At 41.9% G+C, this 22,925-nt stretch overlaps 1 protein-coding gene and 2 long non-coding RNA genes across 3 annotated transcripts in view; 2 read left to right on the top strand and 1 right to left on the bottom strand.

Moving 5' to 3' along the window:
• Window positions 1–655: 655 nt before the first annotated feature.
• Window positions 656–1,993, bottom strand: LOC134874105 (uncharacterized). Its single transcript, XR_010167022.1, has 2 exons — window positions 1,916–1,993; window positions 656–1,232 (listed from the first exon to the last, which is right to left on the bottom strand). It is a non-coding gene; the product is annotated as an uncharacterized LOC134874105 (long non-coding RNA).
• Window positions 1,994–13,533: 11,540 nt separating this feature from the next.
• Window positions 13,534–22,925, top strand: part of LOC134873578 (whirlin-like) — a 73,983-nt gene continuing 64,591 nt past the window's right edge. Inside the window, 1 exon segment of the mRNA XM_063897332.1 lies at window positions 13,534–14,662. Within this exon segment, the coding sequence (XP_063753402.1) occupies window positions 13,967–14,662 (696 nt within the window). The 5' untranslated portion in view covers window positions 13,534–13,966.
• LOC134873580 (uncharacterized) lies at window positions 18,213–22,087 on the top strand. Its single transcript, XR_010166969.1, has 2 exons — window positions 18,213–20,876; window positions 21,070–22,087. It is a non-coding gene; the product is annotated as an uncharacterized LOC134873580 (long non-coding RNA).

The following is a 22,925-nucleotide window of genomic DNA, read 5'->3' as shown; positions in this document are numbered from 1 at the left end:
AAAGAGCATCACTGTAAGCTTCACACAAATTCAGGGATTTCAGAGAAGACCTGTTGCTCATACATGTGGCTGTTACTTGGAGTTGCCAGTCAGTTATGACAACTACCCAGATTTTCGACATGAAATGAACAAAGTCTTGGAAAGCAACGTGTGGGTAATGGACATAGTCTAAGATGCAAAGATTTCAGCCAACTGGAACTTGGACTGCCATCACAGGTTCATGTTTAGGATTTTTCTTTTTCACTTATGTTTTGTTAAACATTGTTTTCTGTTTCAGAACACATTCTTTTAAGCAGTAAGATTGATGGCTTATATTGTTAGACCTCACAAACAACCAATGAGTTATTTCAGACAACAAAGTGTTGTGTTCACAAAGTTCCCTCTTCTCTCACATCACATAGTAATCCTATCTTGTTATAATTTCCGTTTTCTTTTTCAAATTTCATATTTCAAGCACAACATGCTCTGTTCAGGTGCTGATGTTATGTACCAAAAGACAGCTTGGCACTGTCAACCTTTCCATAAGACTTTTAGATGGATTATTATTTAAGGCTCCCTACTTAAGCAAGTTGAATGCATTTAAACCAAAAGCAAGTGCCATTTTATATGCTGTGATTGTTTAAGTATTTGAATAAAAAGTTCATTTAACACGTGAGAATTTTGCATTTTTTTATAGTCAATGTAAAAACAACACAGTACTTTTGTGTGTACATACATTTTGTTAGACAGAACTGAACATCTTTGGTACATCTTTAATGTCTCTAAAATAGCTACAATTATATTTGTCTCAATCACAGGTTAAAATATGTGTGAATATATGACAAATTTCAGTCAGTGCACAAGTTTCAGTTTGTCCTGGAATGAAACAAATGGAAAATGTGACAGGCCCAGGTAAGTTAAGGATCTATGTCTAGTTCATTGGATATCAGCTGTCTGAGTTCAATATACAGGTTAACTGTTTCAAACACATCATTTGTTAGTATCAGATTATGCTCTGACATTAGGTCCACGCAGATATGGAACACATCTTCATCACATGGGAAGTCCTTGAACACACACTCTTCAAGGCATACATTAACCTTCTCCAGGTCCACATGGTGCAAACAATCCCTGCCTCCGTACAGTTGAGGGACTGCATGCAATATGGAGGGACGTCCATGAGGTGATCGTGAGTTGTGGACCTGGCGGACTCGGTGGTTGTTCTAAGTCAATACAACCTCATTAAGTTCTACCTAGGAGGTAAATAATATTCAGTCAGACAGAGTGTGTAAAAATATTGGGGATTGTTAATTAATCCTGGCACATGATTTGCTTCATTTTAAGCTTTGTCTTCTTGTTGTAATATGGTAGGTTGGCACACAATATTAATACCTGTTAAATGTATTTTTCTGCAGTGCAGCTAATGTTGAACAGTGCACTTGTGTGCTTGAGTAGGACCAGTATATGCTTAAGTGTTGTGGGTGCAACAGGGTTACATTACATTACATTATATTACATTACAGTCATTTAGCAGACGCTTTCATCCAAAGCGACGGACAACTCGGTGCAAACGTAACGTTAAAATATCTGTATTGCCGCATGCTTTAGGTCTTCACAGCGTCACGTTTAATTAACAGTAGGATATAGCTATGACAATATTTGACTTACCAACTCTTGGTTACAGAGATATGTTTAGGCTGCTATGGTATTGTAACCGCCTTCGAGTAAAATAAAGCTACTCACTGACGCAGTAAACACACGGTTAACACACACTTGTCATTTCAGGGACACCATTTAGTGGCGTGAACGTTACAACGAAACTTTATGGGTTCAATGACATATTCACATATCCGAAGCTAAATTAACAGCAACGACAGACTAAAAGACTTAACGATTACGTCTAACATCCGATCTAACTAAAGCCACCTATAGTTACCTCATTTAGGATTGCATATAGCGTGGTTAGGCAGCGAGATGATGAATGAAGGGACCATTGAACACTGCCATTGAGGCGCATGCGCACTTCGTATCTCATAATTTCGACTTTTTTATCTCATAATTTCGACTTTTTATCTCATAATTATGACTTTTTATCTCATAATTTCGACTTTTTATCTCATAATTATGACTTTTTATCTCATAATTTCGACTTTTTTATCTCATAATTATGACTTTTTATCTCATAATTTCGACTTTTTTACTTTTCTTTTTTCTTTTTTTATGGCGGAAATGGGCTTCCATACTTGTGCTCTTGGTTGGTAGCGGGGGCTGGATCCTGTTAGCCGCTTGTCACATGGGGTTCTCCGGACTCTTCTATTGGCTGACGTCGTCGGGGGCGGGTCCTCCTATGACGTCACCATCTTGTTAGCGATGTCCTGAAGCTCTCACCTACGATATTCTATTATGCAATCCTTCTGAGGTTTATTAAACACGCAATAGTATCATTGCAGCATCAACGAGTGAGAGGTAGAGGCGGTGTGTTTAGTATGTAACTCCATGCGTCCTACTCCCTCTACTCATATATACAATACAATATTAGCTTTATGCTATCTGAGGCTAAAATCAACATCCGGTAATACTACCGGTATGTTGAAAAAGTGAATTATCTTTTAATGTTCCGTTTCAATATATTGATTATTTCTTACAGTACCAAGTTTAGTGCTTGTATCACTATATGAACGATTGTTTCAGTTATCTGCTGCACTATTACAAGTCTGTATGGCGGCCATCTTGAATTTAAAGTGGCACGCGTACTTTTTCAAAAGAGTAATGTCTAAGCAGTATTTGTACCAAGTTTGGTGCTTCTGTCACTATTTGAACGATTGTTTCACTTGTGCGAAGCAGAGAGCTGCGACTAAAGCAGGAGGTCCCCCACCACCCAAACAACAAAAGCTGGACTTCGGTACAAAACCTGTAAATAGGGGCGAGTTCAAGAAGTTGGTTTGGCAGTGTGTTGGCCATGACTACAGCACAGATGTAGCTTCCTCTCGCTCAAATGCTAACCCAAGTCTAAACATTCAATCACGTTAACTGAATAAAAAACAACATTTAGTCTGATATATACATGATAAACACTAAATATATATATATATATATATATATATATATATATATATATATATATATATATATATATATATATATATAAGTCCTATAAATGAATAACAAAAAAATTGTAATACACTAATCAAATTATAACTCTAAAGCAATGTCAGTGTGGAAAATGTTTAACAGCAAAAGAGGTCTATGACTGAGAGGTGACACCCACCGCTGAGATATTGAGCACAGAGTACAGGTGATTAACAACTTGTAGTTTTATATATATTTAAATACTTGTAGGGTCACCTATAGGAATAGAGGAGGCTCCATATCACTTTGTCCTTGAGTTTATTAACACTGAACCATTGACTGTAAAAATAATGGACAAACCCTCAGTGACGTCACCCATAGGTTTCTGAAGAGCTCAAATGAAGCTCAAATGGCCGCCATCTTGTCAGTGCCTGACTCCGCCTGCTCCCGGATAATCCATAAATGGTTAAAGGGTTGGGTTGTGAGTGAAACTGGGGCGGGGCGAATGAAGCCTGGCTGCTGGAACACGCCCACCTACCTCGAGGTTACCAAGCTAGCTAGAAGTTAGGCTACCGGTATATGCTAACCTGAACTGTAACTGTGTAATGACACTAGGATAGTAGGATAGCAACCGATAGCAACGCTAGCCAATCTAGCTAGCGTGAGCAAGACTACTTCATCATTAAACAACATACTTTGATGGACTTCATTTAATGAACATATTTTCTTTAACATTATTCCCAATAACTATAACGTTAGCTAATTTAGCGGTCATTACTGGATTGCAGTAAAGTTAATCTACCCTACAGCATAAGGAGGTGACCTAAGGCACTCTTAAAATCGATACCTGCTAATGGTGCTAACATATATAATACACTTCAATAAAACATTTCACTCACCGAAAAAAACGAACCACAGAATCCTTGGATGGTCTGTTAGCACAATAACTGCATAGCAAGACATGTTATCCCTCAGAATTTCGTATTAAAATACTCAGAAAAGCCTAACACGACCGATAGGTCAAGTTCAACGATTTAGAGAGCTGAGTGGATGAGGTGACAGCTATCCCATGCGGCTAACCTTAATATAACAACCCCAGCTGTCACTCAAATCGGCCACGCCCCTAATTATGCAGAACTTTATGGCTTAATATCTTTTGAACTGGATTTTTTAATGAAAATTCACCCCCCTCACAGTTGTCATGAACGCGGAAACTAGCTATACAGAGAAAACCGTTTTTTGAACCAGGCTGTAAACATGTTTATTTCTGCTCCAAAGTTAGACATTTTAACATGGGGTTCTATGGGGATTTGCTCTGTTTTGCAGCCAGGCCACGCGGCCATTCGAGGAACTGCAGGTTTTTGGCACTTCCTTATGGGCTTCATTTTGGAGACTCGGAAGTTGCCCCTTAGCACTGAACACAGGTTACAGTCGGCCGTAACCACGCCAAAACAATAAAGAGGCAAGTTAATGGTCACTCTTACACAGCGAACACACGGTTCCGTTGCGTTGACGCTTGCCGGTGGGCGTGTCTGGCGCTAACGCGACCAACAACCAATCACATCAATCTCCCACCCCAAACAAACGGGCGAATACATACATACTGTTAGAAATAATCAATATATTGGAGCGGAACATTAAAAGATAATTCACTGTTTCTGGAAGGATCATATTTGTCCAATTCCGGTAGTCTTACCGGATGTTGTTTTTAGCCTCAGATAGCATAAAGCTAATATTGTATTGTATATATGAGTAGAGGGAGAAGGACGCGTGGAGTTACATACTAAACACACCGCCTCTACCTCTCACTCATTGATGCTGCAATGATACTATTGCGTGTTTAATAACTGATAAACCTCAGAAGGATTGCATAATAGAATATCGTAGGTGAGAGCTTCAGGACATCACTAACAAGATGGCGACGGTGACGTCATAAGAGGACCCGCCCCCGACAACGTCAGCCTATAGAAGAGTCCGGAGAACCCCATGTGACAAGCAGCCAACAGGATCCTGCCCCCCCCCCCCCCCCCCCCCCCCGCTACCAACCAATGAGAGCACGAGACCGGAGCTCGTCTTATTTTGAAGTTGTTTATTGTATGGCCGGAAAGGGGTGGTTTTATAAAACATGTTGGTATTGTGAAATCGATCTCTCTTTTGTTCCGGACCGCCAGACAGTAACTACTGATGAGCTCCACTTAGTCAGCGGCCTGTGGAAGCGTGGTACTCGGGGCAGGGGCGGATCTACCGGGGTGGCATGGGGTGGCAACTGCCACCCTAAATGAAAGCCTTGCCACCCCTGCTGCCACCCCATGTGGCAGCAACGAGTTAAAAGAAAAGTTAACGTCAGTCTGACATTTACGAGCCGAGCGCAAATCTCAAATGTCCGACTGCAGTGAATGCAGCACGAGATAACGCCGAAAAAAGTGTCTCTTCTAATTCGAATGCAACCCAAGCGCTCTTAAGTGACGTGGTTGGTCGTTCCTGTTGTTCATCTGTCCATCATCGTCTAAAGCCCGCCCTGGCAATCTGATTGGGCCAGGGCTACGTTCGGTTGGGACCCAGGCTAGCACCTGACTGCTTTCTTTTGAAAAGTGAGTGGCGCGAACGCGAAGTGAAGGAGCCAGGAGTCGCAAGGAGAGGACACACGGGAGGAAAGAGGTAAAACATTTTTTTTCTTTTCTTCAATAAATTAAATTGCTAGTATAGTTGTGCAGTGCTAGTATAGTTGTGATGCTGATTTTGAGATGATCCGCTTACTATACATGTAATCAGAGACGGTAATACTAGATTATCTTTGATGTAATGTTAGCTAGGTCTGATGCTAGTACTGTGTAAAGTAAGCTACAAAAGCTAATATTGATTCAACGTGTGTCAAGGAAAACATTGTAAAGTTACTTTGAATCATCTTACAGAAATGAAGAGGAAAGGTAGCATAAGCAGTTTTTTTTCACCAAAGCAAAAGTCGAGAGAAGCAGAAAATAAACAACTGAGCAATGTAGACGGAGGAGATGAGGTGGAAGAAGAGAGAAAAGATGAAGACGAGGTGGAAGGAGAGAGAGAAGGGCAACAGAAACGTGACAGAGATAGAATACAGGGCCAAGGTGACCAGGGACAGGAGGAGGTGGGAGAACACCGCAGCGAAGATATGGAGGAGGGAGAGCATCATCAAGATGAGGAGGTAGAAAGCGAGAGACAGGGCTCAGACAGTGAAAGGGAAAGGAGAGTGCCTGCTGAGCCATCACCAACGATCTCCAGTCGAGTTGGTCCACATGGTATGGAAACTGTTGCTGCATAGTACATAGTAGCCTACTTAGTTACATAAGAACAACAAATGACAAAAACGGACATTTTGCTATTAGGTGCATTTAAGAGACATTGCTTTGACTTCAAATAAATGTAATTATTAATGTTTGCTTGAATACGAATAATTGGGGAAATGTGTAAGTGTGAGAATGAGAAGTAAACAAATTAACCTATAAATACTCTCCCAGGCTAAAATGTTAGTGTGTGTTAACACAGTCTGATTATTATAACTAATCAATGACAGTTCCAAATTGATAATGTTTTACTCGTTGTTATATTATTGTATAATTTGTTCAGAGGTAATGCTGTTTGAATCTTTCCTCCCCTCCAACTTCTAGACGTATCCAAGTCCAGGTGTGAGGTTCCAGTGCAGCCAGTGCGGGAGAGTTTCCCAAAGACACTCCAGGGAGGAGCCAGGAGAAGCTTCCGCAGCGACTGGTACAAATCTCATCCCTGGTTAGAATACTCACAATCTAAAGAAAGACGCATCTTACTGTTTTGCCTGTAGGCATTTTTCCCTTCCCGATGCTCCAAGGACTGTTTTCACCTCATTCGAGGGTTATCAAAACTGGAAAAAGGCTACAATGAAAGACAGTGGTTTCTGTTCTCATGCCAGATCTGAAAGCCATGTAAATGCAATGTTTGCATGGACAGAGAACAATAAAATGAAGGATAAAAATACCTCAATGTTTGGGCTAATGGATGAGCAAAAAAAGAGGCAGGTGGCTGAAAATCAATACTATATTAAAACATTAGCTGAAATTTTAGTTCTAACAGCCACAGAAAACATAGCACAGCGGGGTCACAGGGAGTCTCTCGATTCAGACAATAAAGGTGTTTTTCTGTCTATGTTAGACTTGCTGAGTAACCATAACCCCATCATCAAAAAAAGACTTGAACAACAAGCTAAAAATGCTAAATACACCAGTAAAACAATACAAAATGAAATACTTGAATGCTTGGCTGCAATGGTCAAAGAGGAAATAATCCAGGAAGTTAAGACAAGTAAGCAGTTTTCAGTTATTGTTGATGAAACGAAAGATCTTCAGAAAAAAGAGCAAATGTCATTTGTTCTGAGATATTTTTACAACGGTGTGGTTCATGAGAGCTTTCTGGAGTTTGAAGTGGCAGAACACCTGGATGCTGCTGCCTTGAGTGACAAAATTATATGCTTCCTTGAGAAGCATGGGCTAGAGTACAAGAAAAACCTTGTAGGCCAGGGCTACGATGGCGCGGCAGTGATGCGCGGGGCACATGCAGGTGTTCAAGCTAGAATAAAAGAAGTAGCCAAACATGCCTTCTATGTTCACTGCAGCGCACACTGCTTGAACTTAGTTATAGTAGACGCTGTAAAAAGTGTGGCAGATGCAGGAAAATTCTTCTCATTATTGGAACGACTGTATGTATTCATGTCTGGGTCCTATGTACATAACAAATGGCTGGAAGTTCAGCGGGAGATGTTTGATGGTGCACCAAGGGAACTCCAACGGCTAAGTGATACACGTTGGGCCTGTAGGCATATAGCATGTCGCAATGTTATGGACAGGTTGCCTGCAATAGTACAGGTGCTTGAAGAGATCGCATCTGAGAACCATCCACAAAGAGCTGTTGAAGCAAGAGGGATATTGGCTCAAATTGATCTGAATTTTGCTGGATCTCTTGTTCTGTTCAGAAAGGTCCTGAGTGACTCCAAATTTTTATCAGACATGCTCCAGTCTAAAACATTGGACCATGCTAAGGCTGTTGAACTTATTGAGGCACTTAAAGAGACACTGGTCCAGTACCGTAGTCAAGCCTCTTTTGAGGAAATGTGGAGTGAAACACTTGATTTATGTCAACGAAGTAACATTGATACAACTCAGCGAAAATCAAAGAGGCCAAGACAGACAACAAAGGTGCTTCAGGATACTGTCATCCTCTCCACCCTGGGACAGCATGTAGTTCCAGATAGCAAACACACTTTTTGTGTCTCTGTGTACTATCCAGTTCTGGATAACATGATTGGAGAAATAGGACGAAGATTTTCTAACACAAATTGTAACATCATGCAGGGTGTCCAGGCACTAAATCCGTCAAGTCCAACTTTTTTGAGAGAGGAGGCTGTGCTGTTATTGGCTGAAGCTTATGATTCAGATATTGAGGATCTCAAACACGAGTTACATCAGACGAGGAGATTACTAGACAGAAAAAAGGGGGAAAAGGAGAGTCCTACCACTCTAATGGAGTTCACTCAGTTGTTGGACCCATACCAGGATGTTTTTTATGAGTTGTTCAGGTTGTGCAAAATAGCGGTTGTTTTACCTGTGAGCAGTGCATCCTGTGAACGAAGTTTTTCATCTCTCAGGCTCATAAAGACATATTTGCGGTCTACTATGTCAGAAAAGAGACTATCGAGTTTGGCTGTACTCAGCATTGAATCAAAACGCACAAAAGCATTAGATCTAGATAAACTTGTGAAGCGTTTTGCTGAGCAACATGGAAATCGCCGCATTCAGCTGTTATAGGCATGACAACTTCACCCTTTTGTAACTCTGTGAGCCTTATTTTTTTTTTACTTTGTTTTTATTAGTATTCCTACAGTACAGTAGTGAAAAAGCTACCAGATATTGATAGCAAAATATATGTTAAGACAATTGTACAGAAATAGATAAACACAAATAATAAATACATAAAATAAAACACACTTCACAGGAACAGGCCTCTAACCAGGGATGTGTCCATACAATTATTTTCCTTCTGTAGATATGTCTAGTTTCTTTAGTTATGTGTATACCATATATGCCATTTTAACCAGTTTCTTGCAAATAGTTTTTCTTTTATTTTCAATTTATATGGGAGCATTTCCATTTCTTTGATTTCCTCTACTAAAGATAGCCATTGTTTACGTTTTGGCCCATCTATTTTAAGCCAGCTCTTAGTTATAGCCTTCTTACTTGCTACTAAAAGAACCTTAAGTATTGGTCTTCTTTGATTACCAGTTCTTCTAGCTCCCCAAGGTATAGAACCCTACATAAAAATGGAATTGTGAAACATGTGTATGATTTGGAGGCATCTCACCACATTGTCTCCAGCACGTTTGTTGGGCTGAAAGTTGTCTGCTTGGAACTCTGTGAGCCTTTTAATGGAATAAAGCAGCTCAGATTGAAATGAATGAAGTGTCCCTTGTTGTTTAATAGTTCAAGCTACTTAGGGGAGTATGTGTTACTGCCACTCAACATCTGTGTCTTACCTTAATGCCTTTCCTGTGATAATGCCCCACCTATAGTAGTGTGACCACACTTCTATCTCCTATTAAGTGAGATCACATTGTATGGTAACTTATTCCTAATATGAACCGTTTCACCTGAAACCTCAAATGCAAGACATTGCATGAGATTAAGCTTGTCTGAATGAGTTTGTAAATGGCAGTCTGTGCCCTTATGTAGTGTGTGCGTGCATATATTTCTCATCAAACTGATAACTGTGATAAAATTCTCTAAATATACGTCTGCCACCCCTCAAAAGTTCCTGCCCCTCTCTCGCCACCCCATAAATATTTTTCTAGATCCGCCCCTGACTCGGGGTTAAAGTCCCTGAGACTACTGTCTGTTGAAGGGAGGAAATTAGTGAGAGAGAGAGATTGAAGTCCCGTCTCCTGCACTGATTCTGGAATTTAACAGAGCATAGTTCATAGACTTAGATAAGATTGGATTAAATCCGACAGGGTCGGCTTCGTCAAAGTCAACGGGAAGTAAGATAGTTGAAGTCTCCTTTTTCCGCGTTGTTTTGATGAGTACCTAAATTGTTAGGGCATGGAGAATTACGAATACCTAAATTGTTAGTGTAGGGATAAATGTTATGTGCAATCATAAGCAGGGAGATTTTAAAACAAGCAGTGTTGGGCTTTTTAAACTGTGCTGTTCTGCTTAAATCGATCTGAAAACTTGGTGTGTGTTTCCCTCCCCCGCCTCTACCTCTCACTCATTGATGCTGCAATGATACTATTGCGTGTTTAATAACTGATAAACCTCAGAAGGATTGCATAATAGAATATCGTAGGTGAGAGCTCCAGGACATCACTAATAAGATGGCGACAGAGGACCCGCCCCCTACGACGTCAGCCTATAGAAGAGTCCGGAGAACCCCATGTGACAAGCGGCCAACAGGATCCAGCCCCCCCCCCCCCCGCTACCAACCAATGAGAGCACGAGACCGGAGCACGTCTTATTTTGAAGTCGTTTATTGTATGTTCGGAAAGGGGTGGTTCTATAAAATATGTTTGTATTGTGAAATCGATCTCTCTTTTGTTCCGGACCGCCAGACAGTAACTACTGATGAGCTCCACTCAGTCAGCGGCCTGTGGACGCGTGTCCCGGGCTATAGAGCCACAGCTGTGAAACTTTTGTAAAACCTACTGCTGCATCCTTTTATTAAATACTCCTTTTCAAACTTATAAGAGGGGCTTCACTTCGTTTCTTTTGAATCGACTCCTGGGCTTCGAATAAATTAACATTTCCTACAATACATACATACACATAGTTAAAAAGGTTCAGGTTAAATCCAGCTAAATGGGACAACTACGCCACCTGCTGTCATAAAGATTTAACTGCATGATTACAAATAGCAAAGGAGGAGGGGTAATCTTCAAAGCAACGGAGTATTTACTTTGAGGTAACGTGTCTGTAGATGTCTGTGGGCAAAACAATGTTAACTTGCTTGATAACTGTGTATAAGTTATGTGTGTGTGTGTGTGTGTGTGTGTGTGTGTGTGTGTGTGTGTGTGTGTGTGTGTGTGTGTGTGACCACAGTGTGGTCGCGTTCTAGTCACTTTGCTCAGCGATACGGCTGGTTTTACTCGCTGTACTCACCATAAACTGTTATTGCTCAGGTAAATCTCCCCCCTCCGAAGTAAGCGTGACGGTATTTGGTTCTTGGGTCTTGCTGGGCAGCTGATTGGGGAAAAAAGATCCGGAAAGATCCGGTTTTTCGGCGCTTAAAGCCAGCACCGCTGTGGTGGAAACGCGAAAAACCGGATCTTTATCCGCTCCAGCTCCGGCTCAAGCTCCGACTCAAGCTCCGACTCAAGCTCCGGCTGCAGCTCCGGCTGGTGGAAAAGTGGCAATAGAGACTTCCAGGTCATTTCACTCCATTAGGAAACTTGCTAAGCAATAAGATAATTACGTGTTAAATAGAACTCCGCACATTAGTTCCACCTCTATCAACACTGTACATTTAAAAGCAGGAACTATTTAACGGTACTGTTGACACATTTGACACACTGATTACCAAATGTGAGGATTGGTAATTAAAGTGTGACATAAACCATGACTGCTAAACTCTTTTATTTTTCAACTGAATTATTGACCATTAAACTCCAACAGCTTTCAAAGGAAACATACAAACAAGGACAATCAACAAAGACTATTACTACTGCAGACATTGCTTCAACCGGTGTGTGCTGACACACTCTTTTTCCAACAGAACCCCAGAATAAACAACCATGTGGTTCCTACTTTTCATTCAGGAGTGCTAACTGGCTCCTACGGTAAGTTTCTGAGACAATGATGATCACACTCCACATCTGTGGGGGCCACTAAAAACATTTGTATCCATATTTGTGGCATTGACAAATATTTTCTCTACCTTTGCAGAAATGTTGTCTATTTTTACTAGAACTACTTGTTTCATCATAACTTTCTCAGTTAGTATGTCTTTATTTGTCTCTGTTGAACTGCTGCATGTGTGTTTCTCTCACATCTTTGTTCAGTTTCAGTGTGTAATGGACTGGGTTTGTCCTGCCACTAAGAACGCATGGTGTCTAAGCAGGCTAGTGATGAAAAGGGCCGTGGTCCAGAGCACAGTGTGCCCTCTGGTCAGGGTTACGGTTCCCCTGGACCCAGTTCCGGCCTGAACAGCTAGTAAGAAGCAAAAGTAGGCTGAGCTGGACCCGATCTATGATTCAAGGCTGGTCCTCATGCAAACATAGTTGGAGGACATGTGTCAGACCATTAAATGCATGGCTGCAAATCAATTCGGTATTTTGTATCTGTCAGTGGTACAGGGCCGAAGGATATTGGACCTCTTTACATTGTCTGCCCAGGCTGTGCCACTGGGCCTGTTGTATATTATGCCTGCTCCAGCCAGGGTCTGTCTGCTTAGAGACACGCCAAACACACTTGGTCACATGGTGGAGGCGGTCACAGGCCGTCCAAGAAGGTGTTTCCCTGGGCCAGGGGCTGCAGGGTGACCATAACAACTAATACCTCCCATCCAGACTGCGGCAAAGTCAAAGAGGGGTCGTTGGGACTCTGCACAGGAGGCGTTCAAACTGTGTTATAAAACTCCCAGGTGATCAGGCTGTTAAACTGGTTCCATGTGTGTTTCCAGCTTCAGCACACAGTGAAGGTTGTTTACTTGGCCCTTTGACGTAATGTATCCTCTTATAAAGCTTTGCTATCAGGCAGCATTAAGCCTGCTCTTGGAGGCTCAGTCCAAGGAGGTGTTGCTGTTGGAATTTTATATTCAAAGACCCCAATTTACATTTGCAGAAAGAGGGTATCCAAAGTGCTGCAGAATGTTTTGGGGACTTTCATTATGAGTTTGGGCCAGACAGAAGGAGCGTATAACTGTTGTGATGAGGAACACAACGCCTATAAATAGTTGTTTTAAAAATAGCCTTAGGTTGTAGTTATGACAAGGAGCCTCAAGGAGGCATCTGCTAATGCAGCTTGATCAGCTTAAAGGCTGACAGGCAGACCTGCTCATCTGCATACAAAATACACCACCAACACATTCTAAAGACGCACCCAGAGCATAGCCACGTGTTATTAAATCAGCACGGATTCACCAGATTTGGTACAAGGAATTGTGTCATGCAATTTGGGAATTTTGACATTTCACTGGCGAGTTATTTAAAGTTTAAACACTTTATTCCACTATGCATGACATCAGCTGATGCTTTGGTAAAAATAGTCATTTAAATAAGGGTGAATAATGTAGTCAGTTTCTAAGCAACACACACACACACACACACACACACACACACACACACACACACACACACACACACACACACACACACACACACACACACACACACACACACCTGCGTCATTTCCTATACACAAAGGGTCTGAGAGCATCCCATTGAGCGCTCCCTCCTGAGCACAGAGAGGCTCCGTCAGAGAGAGCGGACAGACTTATAGTTCTGTGGACACAATAAACCTGGAAAAGCTCATGTGCTGTTTTGTGATATTCTACCATAAAGGGAGCCTTTCACGGATTTTTATTCTGCCGGATTTCACAGATACATCGGACACTTTGAATCGCTGAAGCTTGTGTTGTACATGAAATAGGAAGAGAACAGAGAGAAAGAACATGCACTATGTAAACGGTGCCAGACCAATGGCAGCTTCGACAAAGAACATGATTTGTTTCAGTTTGAAACACCGCCTCCGGAGCATATCAGCGCTGTTACGCGCGTAGATCCCCGGTCACCTGTTGAAGTTTCCGGATGCACGCCGAGCTGTTCCACGTTTTACTTCATAACTGGAGAATCGACTTGAACAGCGCGGTGACAGATGATCGATCCGCCCTCCCGTCTGTATGATGCACTGATTCCCCGCCATGCTGTAGGATGAGCTCTGATCTGGAGAGCGTTTCGCTCAACACACCGCTCAACTCCGCCGGCTCAGGCGGCCGGGTGCTCTCTGCAAACGTCCGGAGGCTCCACAACGCTCTGAACCTGCTGCTCAGCGGCCCGGAGAGAGAGCAGTTCATCCACTGCCTCAATGTGTACCACGCCAAGCGCAACGTCTTCGACCTGGTCCAAACTCTCAAAGTGATTCTCAACACGAGCAGCAAACGCCAGCTACTGCCCATGTTGCGCCTGGTCATCCCGAGGTCCGACCAGCTGCTGTTCGACCAGTACACGTCCGAGGGACTCTACCTGAAGACAGAGTTGCTACCCAGCAACGGCAGCTCGGAGAGCGACTCAACTCTGCAGAAATATGTCAGCTCCATCCAGGAGCAGCCCCCCCAGTCCGGCAGTTCGGACGGATTCAGCGCTGCCGCGGAGCTGTCGGCTTGCCTGGCCGCGCCGTTCTGCGAGGGTCCATTTGGAGAAGTGCGCAAAGTCCTGCTGACACGCACCAGGAGCCACGAGGGTCTGGGCTTCAGTATCCGCGGTGGTTCGGAGCACGGCGTGGGCATCTACGTGTCCCTTGTGGAGCCGGGCTCCTCGGCCGAGAGAGAAGGACTGAGGATCGGGGACCAGATAGTGACCGTGAACGACTTGATGTTTGACCGTGTGTCTCACATAGAGGCGGTGCAGGTAGGGCGGGCTGTGTTTGAATGTGTCAGAATAATTGTTAACCAAAAAATGAAACTTGGTGGAAGGGAGTAGCATGGTGCAAGGGAGAACCAGATACTTACATTTAAGAGCAGAACCGACTCACGTCACATTGCAAGATTAAGCATTTGTGCTGCAATCATGTTAGGTCAGTGTAATCGGAAGAATGACTCCCTCACTCAAGAAATACAAATAAGCTGAGTGGGATGTTTAAAGCTCTGAGGAACAAAAAACACACGTTCTTTTTTTATGTTCAGTGGTGTAAAGACCCTACGTACATTTACTCAAGTACTGTACTTAAGTACACTTTTGAGATGCTTGTACTTTACTGGAGTATCTCCATGCTATTCTACTTTGTACTTCCTCTGCACTGTAAATGGTGTACTTTTACTCTACTACATGTATTTAATCCCTGTAGTCCCTTTACAGATCTGGATTAATGATGGTAAATATGATCAGCCCTTAAATCAGACTTTAGTTCACCTGGAGTAAATTCAGCAGCTACCCTGCAGTATACAAAGCCATTCAAACTAGCTGCAGCTTTACCAGCTCTGAGACCACTTTAATGATCAATAATTATAAAACATATCAGAGGTATTATTCTGAAATGGACCAATCAAACAATGACTACTTTTACTGTCGCTACTTTAAGTACATTTAGATGAGAATACTTTCTACTTTCACTGGAGGAACATTTTGAATGCAGGACTTTTACTGTGACAGAGTATTCCTACACTCTGGTACTTCTACTCAAGATCTGAGTACTTCTAACTTTACTCAAGTATAAGATCTGAGTACTTCTCCCAGCTCTGGTTATGCACCGGCAGAATTAGGAGGGCTGCAGCAGCATCATTGTGGATGTCTCTACATTCCTTGTAGTTCCAGAGCATGTTGGTGAAAGGGTGCAGACTGTGTGCTGATCCAGATGTAAACATTGTACTGTATGCCTCAGGCAGAGAGAGCATGCATTAAGCACTGGGTCATGCTGCCCTACAAACAGCCTCCTCTGCGGGCCTCCGGTCCAATAGTTTTTATTCATTCTTCTACGTCACTGCAATTCTCTGTGAACGAGCATGGAAACAAATGTTCATTAGCAGATGGAGTAAAATAAAGGAAAAGAAAATGAGGGCGTCTTGATAAGGAAACAACATGGTAATGTATCCTTCGCCCGATACATTTAAAGAAACTGCATGCACTAAGGTTACAGCAAACCTATATTACAGTCTTTATTCTACACTCTGTAATGGAGTTTTAAATTAAATACATGTTAGAGGGTCAAACATAAAAATAACAGTTATTTCCAACATTTTGATACTCTCCTCTTCTAGTTTGTAAATATATTGTGTTCCTCCAGATTTCAGAAATCTTTCTTGTCCCGATACACACAGGTGACCAAACTTCCTCTGCTCCATACAAAGTGAAACAGCATTTTATTACCGCAACATCATATCCAGAATAATCCCAATACCGGTGACCCATAGTAAATATTGAGAAAAGTTTTCAATGGAGATACAGTACGTCCTCTGTAGAAAGCATATCTAAAAACAAAGACAAATAAAAACAGCATGCTTCCATTATAAATGAGTGAGAAAGTATGGTATTTCAGTTATTTAAAATGCTTCCTGCTGGGATGCCATGCAGCTCGAATCACTGCTCTGAGCTCCTGTCAGCAAAGGTGACAGTGAGAGGTGGTTGTTCCCTTCATCATGTGTTGTTATTCCTCTTAACCCCACCCTCATTCATCACATCTCAGGTCATGAAACACAATGAGAAAATATACATGTATTAAGTCTGATATTTTATACAATGTTCTTAATTTGTTGATTGGGTAATAGGATAGAAGTGCACTTCCATTTTAATATGATTAAACGTTTGGCTCGCCACTTAGCAACAGAGAGGCCGAAGATGATTTAGAGGCAATCTAAGCCTGATTTAAAGTTTCAGAATGTTGAACCAGAAGGTTGTTTATTTGGGACAACACCAGAATATGTAATTTAAACTGGCAGGGGATGCTTCGCACCGGCTGCATGCATCACTGACGTTAGGATTATAAGTAGAGCATGTGCATTGAATGTACTGCTGTGGCGCAGTGGTATAATGCGCTGGTCTTCAGATCAGGGGAGAGCTTCACCCCAAAGTGCTCATGTGGGGATTGTCCACAGTACTGAATGTATGTAAATCGCTTTGGATAAAGCGTCTAACAGGTGACATGTGATGTAATGAATTATACTGTGACAGGCACATATGGAGGAGAATTGGTCTAGGTATGGTCTCATCTTTTATCAACCAGGTTCTGCTCGCAGATCTGGTTCCCAGGCTCTTTTAGATGGACATGTTCTGGCCTGGTTTTAGCAAATGTGTAACTTGCCTCCCTGGTCAGTTTTGCAGTGCTCTGCCCATTTATAAGAGGCATTTTTGGATCTAACTTGTGTTTTAGCCATCAAAGTAAAACTGTGATTTAGAAGAATACACATACATCACAAAGCCTCATCACATTGGTAATATATGCCGCTGACTCCTCTCCTTGATGCAGATGCCATAAAAGAGTGAAAGCGTGTGGGAGGAAAAATCCTTCAAATAGATAATAAGAAGGTCTAAAGGCAGCACAGTTCCTCAGTTGTTGTCACCATGTTTAAAAATACCCCTCATAATGATTTATTGTTCTAAGAAATTATTTTATTTTACGCAGGTATTTTGACTGTCTTCTGAACTTTTATTATGGCTTTGCAAGCTTTTTCTCACTGAGTCAGACTAATAAACTCTCTTTACAACTATTTCCATTTTTTCTGGAGGGTGAATGGCTTGGGCCTTTGGTCACATCTAATTTAAGAGCAAATAAAGGGGCTTTTTCACCTGCCTTTACATGACTTTATTCAATCAATCCAGCTTGACGGAAAAACAGTCCAAACACAGCTCCTCTCCCTGACAGCGCTGGAAGTGTTTCAGCTTTTTTTTTTCACACCATCGGGTTAACAGGCAATCCTGGGTACATAGGCACAGTTTCTGTTTTGTTTGTCATCAGTTAAAGTCTGTCCGGATTTTCAATAGAAAGGCAGAAATAGCACAGATCCTTTCGTTAGTAGGTAGGTAGGTTTGGCTAGTTTTAAAGGATGCAGGCAGAAGTTAGCCCAGATTAGCATGAAGACAGGAATAAGGGGGAAAACAACTAGCTATCTGACACTATCTAAAGCCCGAACATATACCATCACCGCTGAAGCTCAGTAAGAACAGGTTTTATCTCGTTTGATCTATACATAAAGTTAAATGTAAAATCAACTATGTGCTAAAACGTCTTCTTGGTGAATAGGTAAGTGCATGTTCAGAGTGGCCTTCGGAGGTTTGTCATCACAGTGAGCTTTACAGGTTTGGTACGACTTTAAAGGTACAAAATATTATTTAAAATGTCAAAATTTAAAAGGAACTTTTAGGGGTGGTTCGAGCAAGGGTACTATTAGTTTGGACAACTTGGTTCAACTTTACTGCAACCAGAAAACCTGTTTACTCCTTATCCATAATGAGCCTTCCCCTGGGACATTATCGCAGTGTTCTTAATAGATCTCGTTAATATTCAGAGACATGTGAAGCTATATTTTCAGCTCCTTCTCAAAGCTGGGCCTCTCCTTCAGTGTACGTCCACTTCCTTAATTAATTACAGCTTTAATGAAGCTGCTACCATGTAAGGCCCGCTGCACCTCTGTGCTTCTGTTTGTGTCTGCAGCGTGACTTCAAAGCTATTCACCAGCTAAAGGCCAGGTAGGTGGCTGCATACACGGAGGACCTCATTTGTGATAATAAGTACTTTTACAATTATGTAAGAACAGTGTTGTGGAGAATTACCTATGGGAAATCAATGAGTTGACTTGCCCTGAACACAGGCTGTTTGGCTTTGTTAAAAGTAACCCAGTACAATTGTTTCAATTAAATGGGGGGGTTAATTGTGGAGTTTTATGTTTCTGCTTTGTGTTAATGTAAAAGCAGCTGTATGTTTAGATGCTGCTGTCTCATTAAGCCAGATGCCAGATAAACACAGATTGAAACCACAATCCCAGCCTCGATTAGATGTGTAAAGTGTAGTATCTGCTGGTTTCAAAGTGCTGGGATACTGGAACAGGCCCCTCTCCTCCCTGATGTCTCTGATGCACTGTAGATGCTTACCCAAGATGTTTTTGGGGTTTTATTGACATGCTCTGACTCTACTACATCTCAGAGGGAAATATGGTACTTGTTACTACATACATTTGGCAAACTTTAGTTCCCAGTAACTTTTAAGATAAATATTTTTAAGCAATGGATTTTATAACAAACTTTTCAATTACAAAATATGGTTTAAGACGAGTTGTTTCCAAACTGTTGGGCTATTACACCATACAAAAAGCATTGTGTAGTGGGGGTGACATTTTAGGCCCCTTTTCACTGGTTTATCATGTTTTGAATGAAGGTCAAAATATGGTGAAATGATCCTTTATCTCGCCAAAAAATATTCTATTACTTAATAAAGATGTTAGTATCAGAACTTAGTTTTTACTTCTTTCCTTCTTTCTCATTGAAGTATACAGAACTGTGGCAGCCAGAACAGAGACATGCAATGGTCCTTCATAGTTATTTAACTAATGATGTCATAAATAATAATGTTTCAGTCAGGAAGCCCTAACCAGTGGTCACTTTAAATCAGGGGTGTCCAAACTGTTTTCACTCAGGGCCACAAACAGAAAAACATATGAAAAGCTGAGCCCCTCACTAGAGGAGAGGCTTATTGCCTCATAATAGGGATGTTAACGGTTAATCGACTATCGATTAATTGTCGAAAAGAATTTACTCGATTAAATTAAATTAATTGTGACTAATTGAACATTGTAATCTATGACCGTTTCCCACAGGACGTTCTTGAACGTGACCCGAGATTCTCGCGAGCCGCTAGAGCTAGACACAAACTTGAGGCGGCAAAAAAACTAAAACAAACAATGATGAGGCGGTCAAAACGGAGTGGAGTGTGGGAGCATTTTAGATTAATTAACGATGAAAAAGACGCACAATGCAAACTTTGCGGTGCTACATTTAAATACAACAGCTCTACAAGTTCGTTAAGATACCACCTGAACAACTTGCATGTAACGTTAGCCATTCCGTCGCCTTCACAACCTACAATTGCTGCTGTGCTGGGAAGGCGAGTATGCGACCAAAGAAAAGCAGACGGCATTACTCAGAGAATTTGCGGGATGATTGAAAGAGATATAATGCCAATTAGCACCACCGAGGCCGAGGGATTTCGGGAGCTGATACAATTCATGGAGCCAGGATATAACATCCCTTCGCGAGCGACTGTGACTTCCAACTTGGAGGCACGCTACGAAATTAAGAAGGCTAAGCTAAAAACATGTTTGTCCGCGGCTAATGTGGCTCTGACGACGGATTGTTGGACAGCACTGACTACAGAAAGCTACATCACGATTACTTGCCACTATATTGAAAACGACTGGCAGGTAAAGTCGGCAGTCCTTCTTACGGAGAGCTTATCCGAGAGACATACAGCTGATAATTTAGCTGCCAAACTGAACCAGGCTGTGGAGTCATGGGGACTCACCGGCCGTGTAGTAGCCTGTGTGCACGACAACGCTCGGAACATTGTTTCAGCAAACAACCCCGCACGAGTCAGTTGGAAGTCAGTGTGTTGCTTTGCTCATACTTTAAATCTGGCCGTCAATGACGGATTCGCTGCTGCTGGTGTCAACCGAGTAATTGGAGCTGCTGGCAGGCTGGTCAAGCACTTCAATCACAGCACACCAGCAACGAAAGCGCTAGAAGCAAAACAAAGACAAATGCAGCTACCAGCTCATCGGCTCATTCAGTCCTGTAAGACCAGGTGGAACTCTGTACATGCGATGTTTGGCAGACTCGTAGAACAGCGATGGGCCGTGTGTGCTGTGCTATCAGACCGCTCAGAGACCAAGCTTTCAGATGCGAGGACGCTGGAGTTGAGAGACGACTTCTGGCAGCTTATGGAGGACATAGCGCCAGCACTAGAGGCTCTCCAATGTGCTACTACTGTAATGTCAGCAGAGGCGGAGGTATCCATATCCAACACGTACCCCATCACATTTAGTCTGATTAACACGCATCTCAAGATGGCAAATGGAGACAGCAACGAGTGGCGGAATTCAAATCTAAAGTGCGCACTTCGTTGGGGGAACGGATGAAGGTAAGCTATGGCCATTAATTAATTAAACTCTTCGATCACATTTGAGCTATATAACAGATTATGGGGTGAATCACTTATCACCAACACATTGTCACAGTGTAAACTGCGTTTTTATGCAGTTGTACCCTTGTCATGTCAAACCTTATTAAATAAAACTCTAATGCTAGCTTTCTCCTTTATTTAATTTTAACAGGTTGAGTCTGAAGACCTCACATCAACAACACCAATGATAGCAACGATGCTGGACCCACGGCATAAGCACCTGGGATTTCTAAGCCCAGCAAGCAGGATCTCAGCTAATACCAAACTGCTTGAACTGGCTATGGAAGAACATGTGGACTCCACATCAACAAATGAAGCCACCACTGGAGATGATGTGCCAGTCCAGGGAGCTACACTTCAGAGACACACTTCTGCTATGACTCTTCTACTGGGTGAAAACTATACCACCAGCAGCAACGATGACATTAAAGAGGAAGTGGACATGTTTCTGAAGGATGCCTCACCACTCCTTGATTCCAGTCCCACAGAATGGTGGAAAGTCAATGAAGGAAGATTTCCGAGGCTGGCAAATGTGGCACGACGATATCTGTGCATACCGGGCACGTCTGTCCCATCAGAACGTGTATTCTCAGCAGCTGGCCTGACTGTAAACAGGCTGCGCACACGACTTACTCCTGACCACGTTAATATGCTTATTTTCTTGAACAAAAATAGAGGGGTCTAGGTCAGGAGCCTATTCAAAACACATTGAGACAGGAATGTTTTTGTTTCAGGAGAGGTAGCCTATATCTTCATTTGACTGTTCTAAGGGTCGCCCTCTAATGTTACTGTCACCTTCCTCAGGGATGATTTAAGTTGTGTTCAGAATATATTTGAAGTTTCCAGGGCTAGTTATCTTACTGTTACCTTTCTCAGACCAAAGGGGATTATAAATGCTGCTAATGTTTCAAGTTTTACATATGTAGTTAACCAGATTATAATGTGTAGGCTTAATATTGTGTAGGCTAGGCCTACCCATATTGTTTAGATTTCTATTTAAAATTAATTTTATTTTGCTTAATGTTTCACATGCGACAGGTGAGCCAGTGCACAATTATTTTGTTATGTATTTTAATTTTCTGTGCTTAATGTATTTTGTTAAACTACATAAATGCCATTATCTGCACATTATCCTAACTGGTACAATAAAACATCAATTGTGCAATATAGCATGCATTTTTATTCAGTAAATAAGCAATATTTAGCTTTTAATGTTAAAGACACTATTGATACACTGAGAAATTTACATTCTCAGGAAAAAAGCCGTTTATATCAGTTAATCGTTAATCGATCGATAAGGTCAATCAACTAATGATTAATGAATTAATCGATAATTTGCATCCCTACCTCATAAGTTAAGTTATAAGTTATTAAAACCATTTAAATGTAGCTAAATGTTGCTTGATACTTGAATATGCTTTTATAAAAAACAGCCTCCATCGCAGCTCTCCGTAGGGTTCATTTATTTTGTTACAGACAGTGTTGCAGCTCATCCCTTAAACAGGAGCCTCAGAGTGCTGATAATAAGGGCACATATGAAGGGTATATTTCAACCTGGTTGTGAAAATAAGTTATTGGTATTTTTTTTATCAACTGAGATTTGTTAGAAATTGTTCTCAACTTTAAATGACGGAATTTGAAAAGTGGTCTTATTAACACATGAATACTGCAGTGTAATATCTGTTTACACATATATTTAAGAAGTCAAGTGTTGTATTTACCAGAACGCCACATAGTGGATGAATAAGAATACCTTGGCAAAAGGAAACCATGGTAACAAAGATGGCCACAGCCAAGTGCCTCCATTGGGGGACGGCAGGTCATGAGGAGAGGGCTGGATGGGAAGAACAAGGTCCAAGCCACCAGAAGAGTCGAGAAGAGTGTAGTCCTAGGAACTGCTAAGATACAGCACCCTCAGCCCCCAGGCCTCCGCTGAGCCTCTGCTGAGCTCGAAGGAAGGGAAAACAACAGACAGCTCGCTATTACACAGATTTATTTTATTATTCC

The sequence above is a fragment of the Eleginops maclovinus genome, chromosome 12 (genome assembly GCF_036324505.1).
Source record: "Eleginops maclovinus isolate JMC-PN-2008 ecotype Puerto Natales chromosome 12, JC_Emac_rtc_rv5, whole genome shotgun sequence".
Taxonomy (NCBI): domain Eukaryota; kingdom Metazoa; phylum Chordata; class Actinopteri; order Perciformes; family Eleginopidae; genus Eleginops; species Eleginops maclovinus.
The sequence above is the reverse complement of the archived record's forward strand: the minus strand, read 5'-3'. Positions and strand labels throughout refer to the sequence as shown.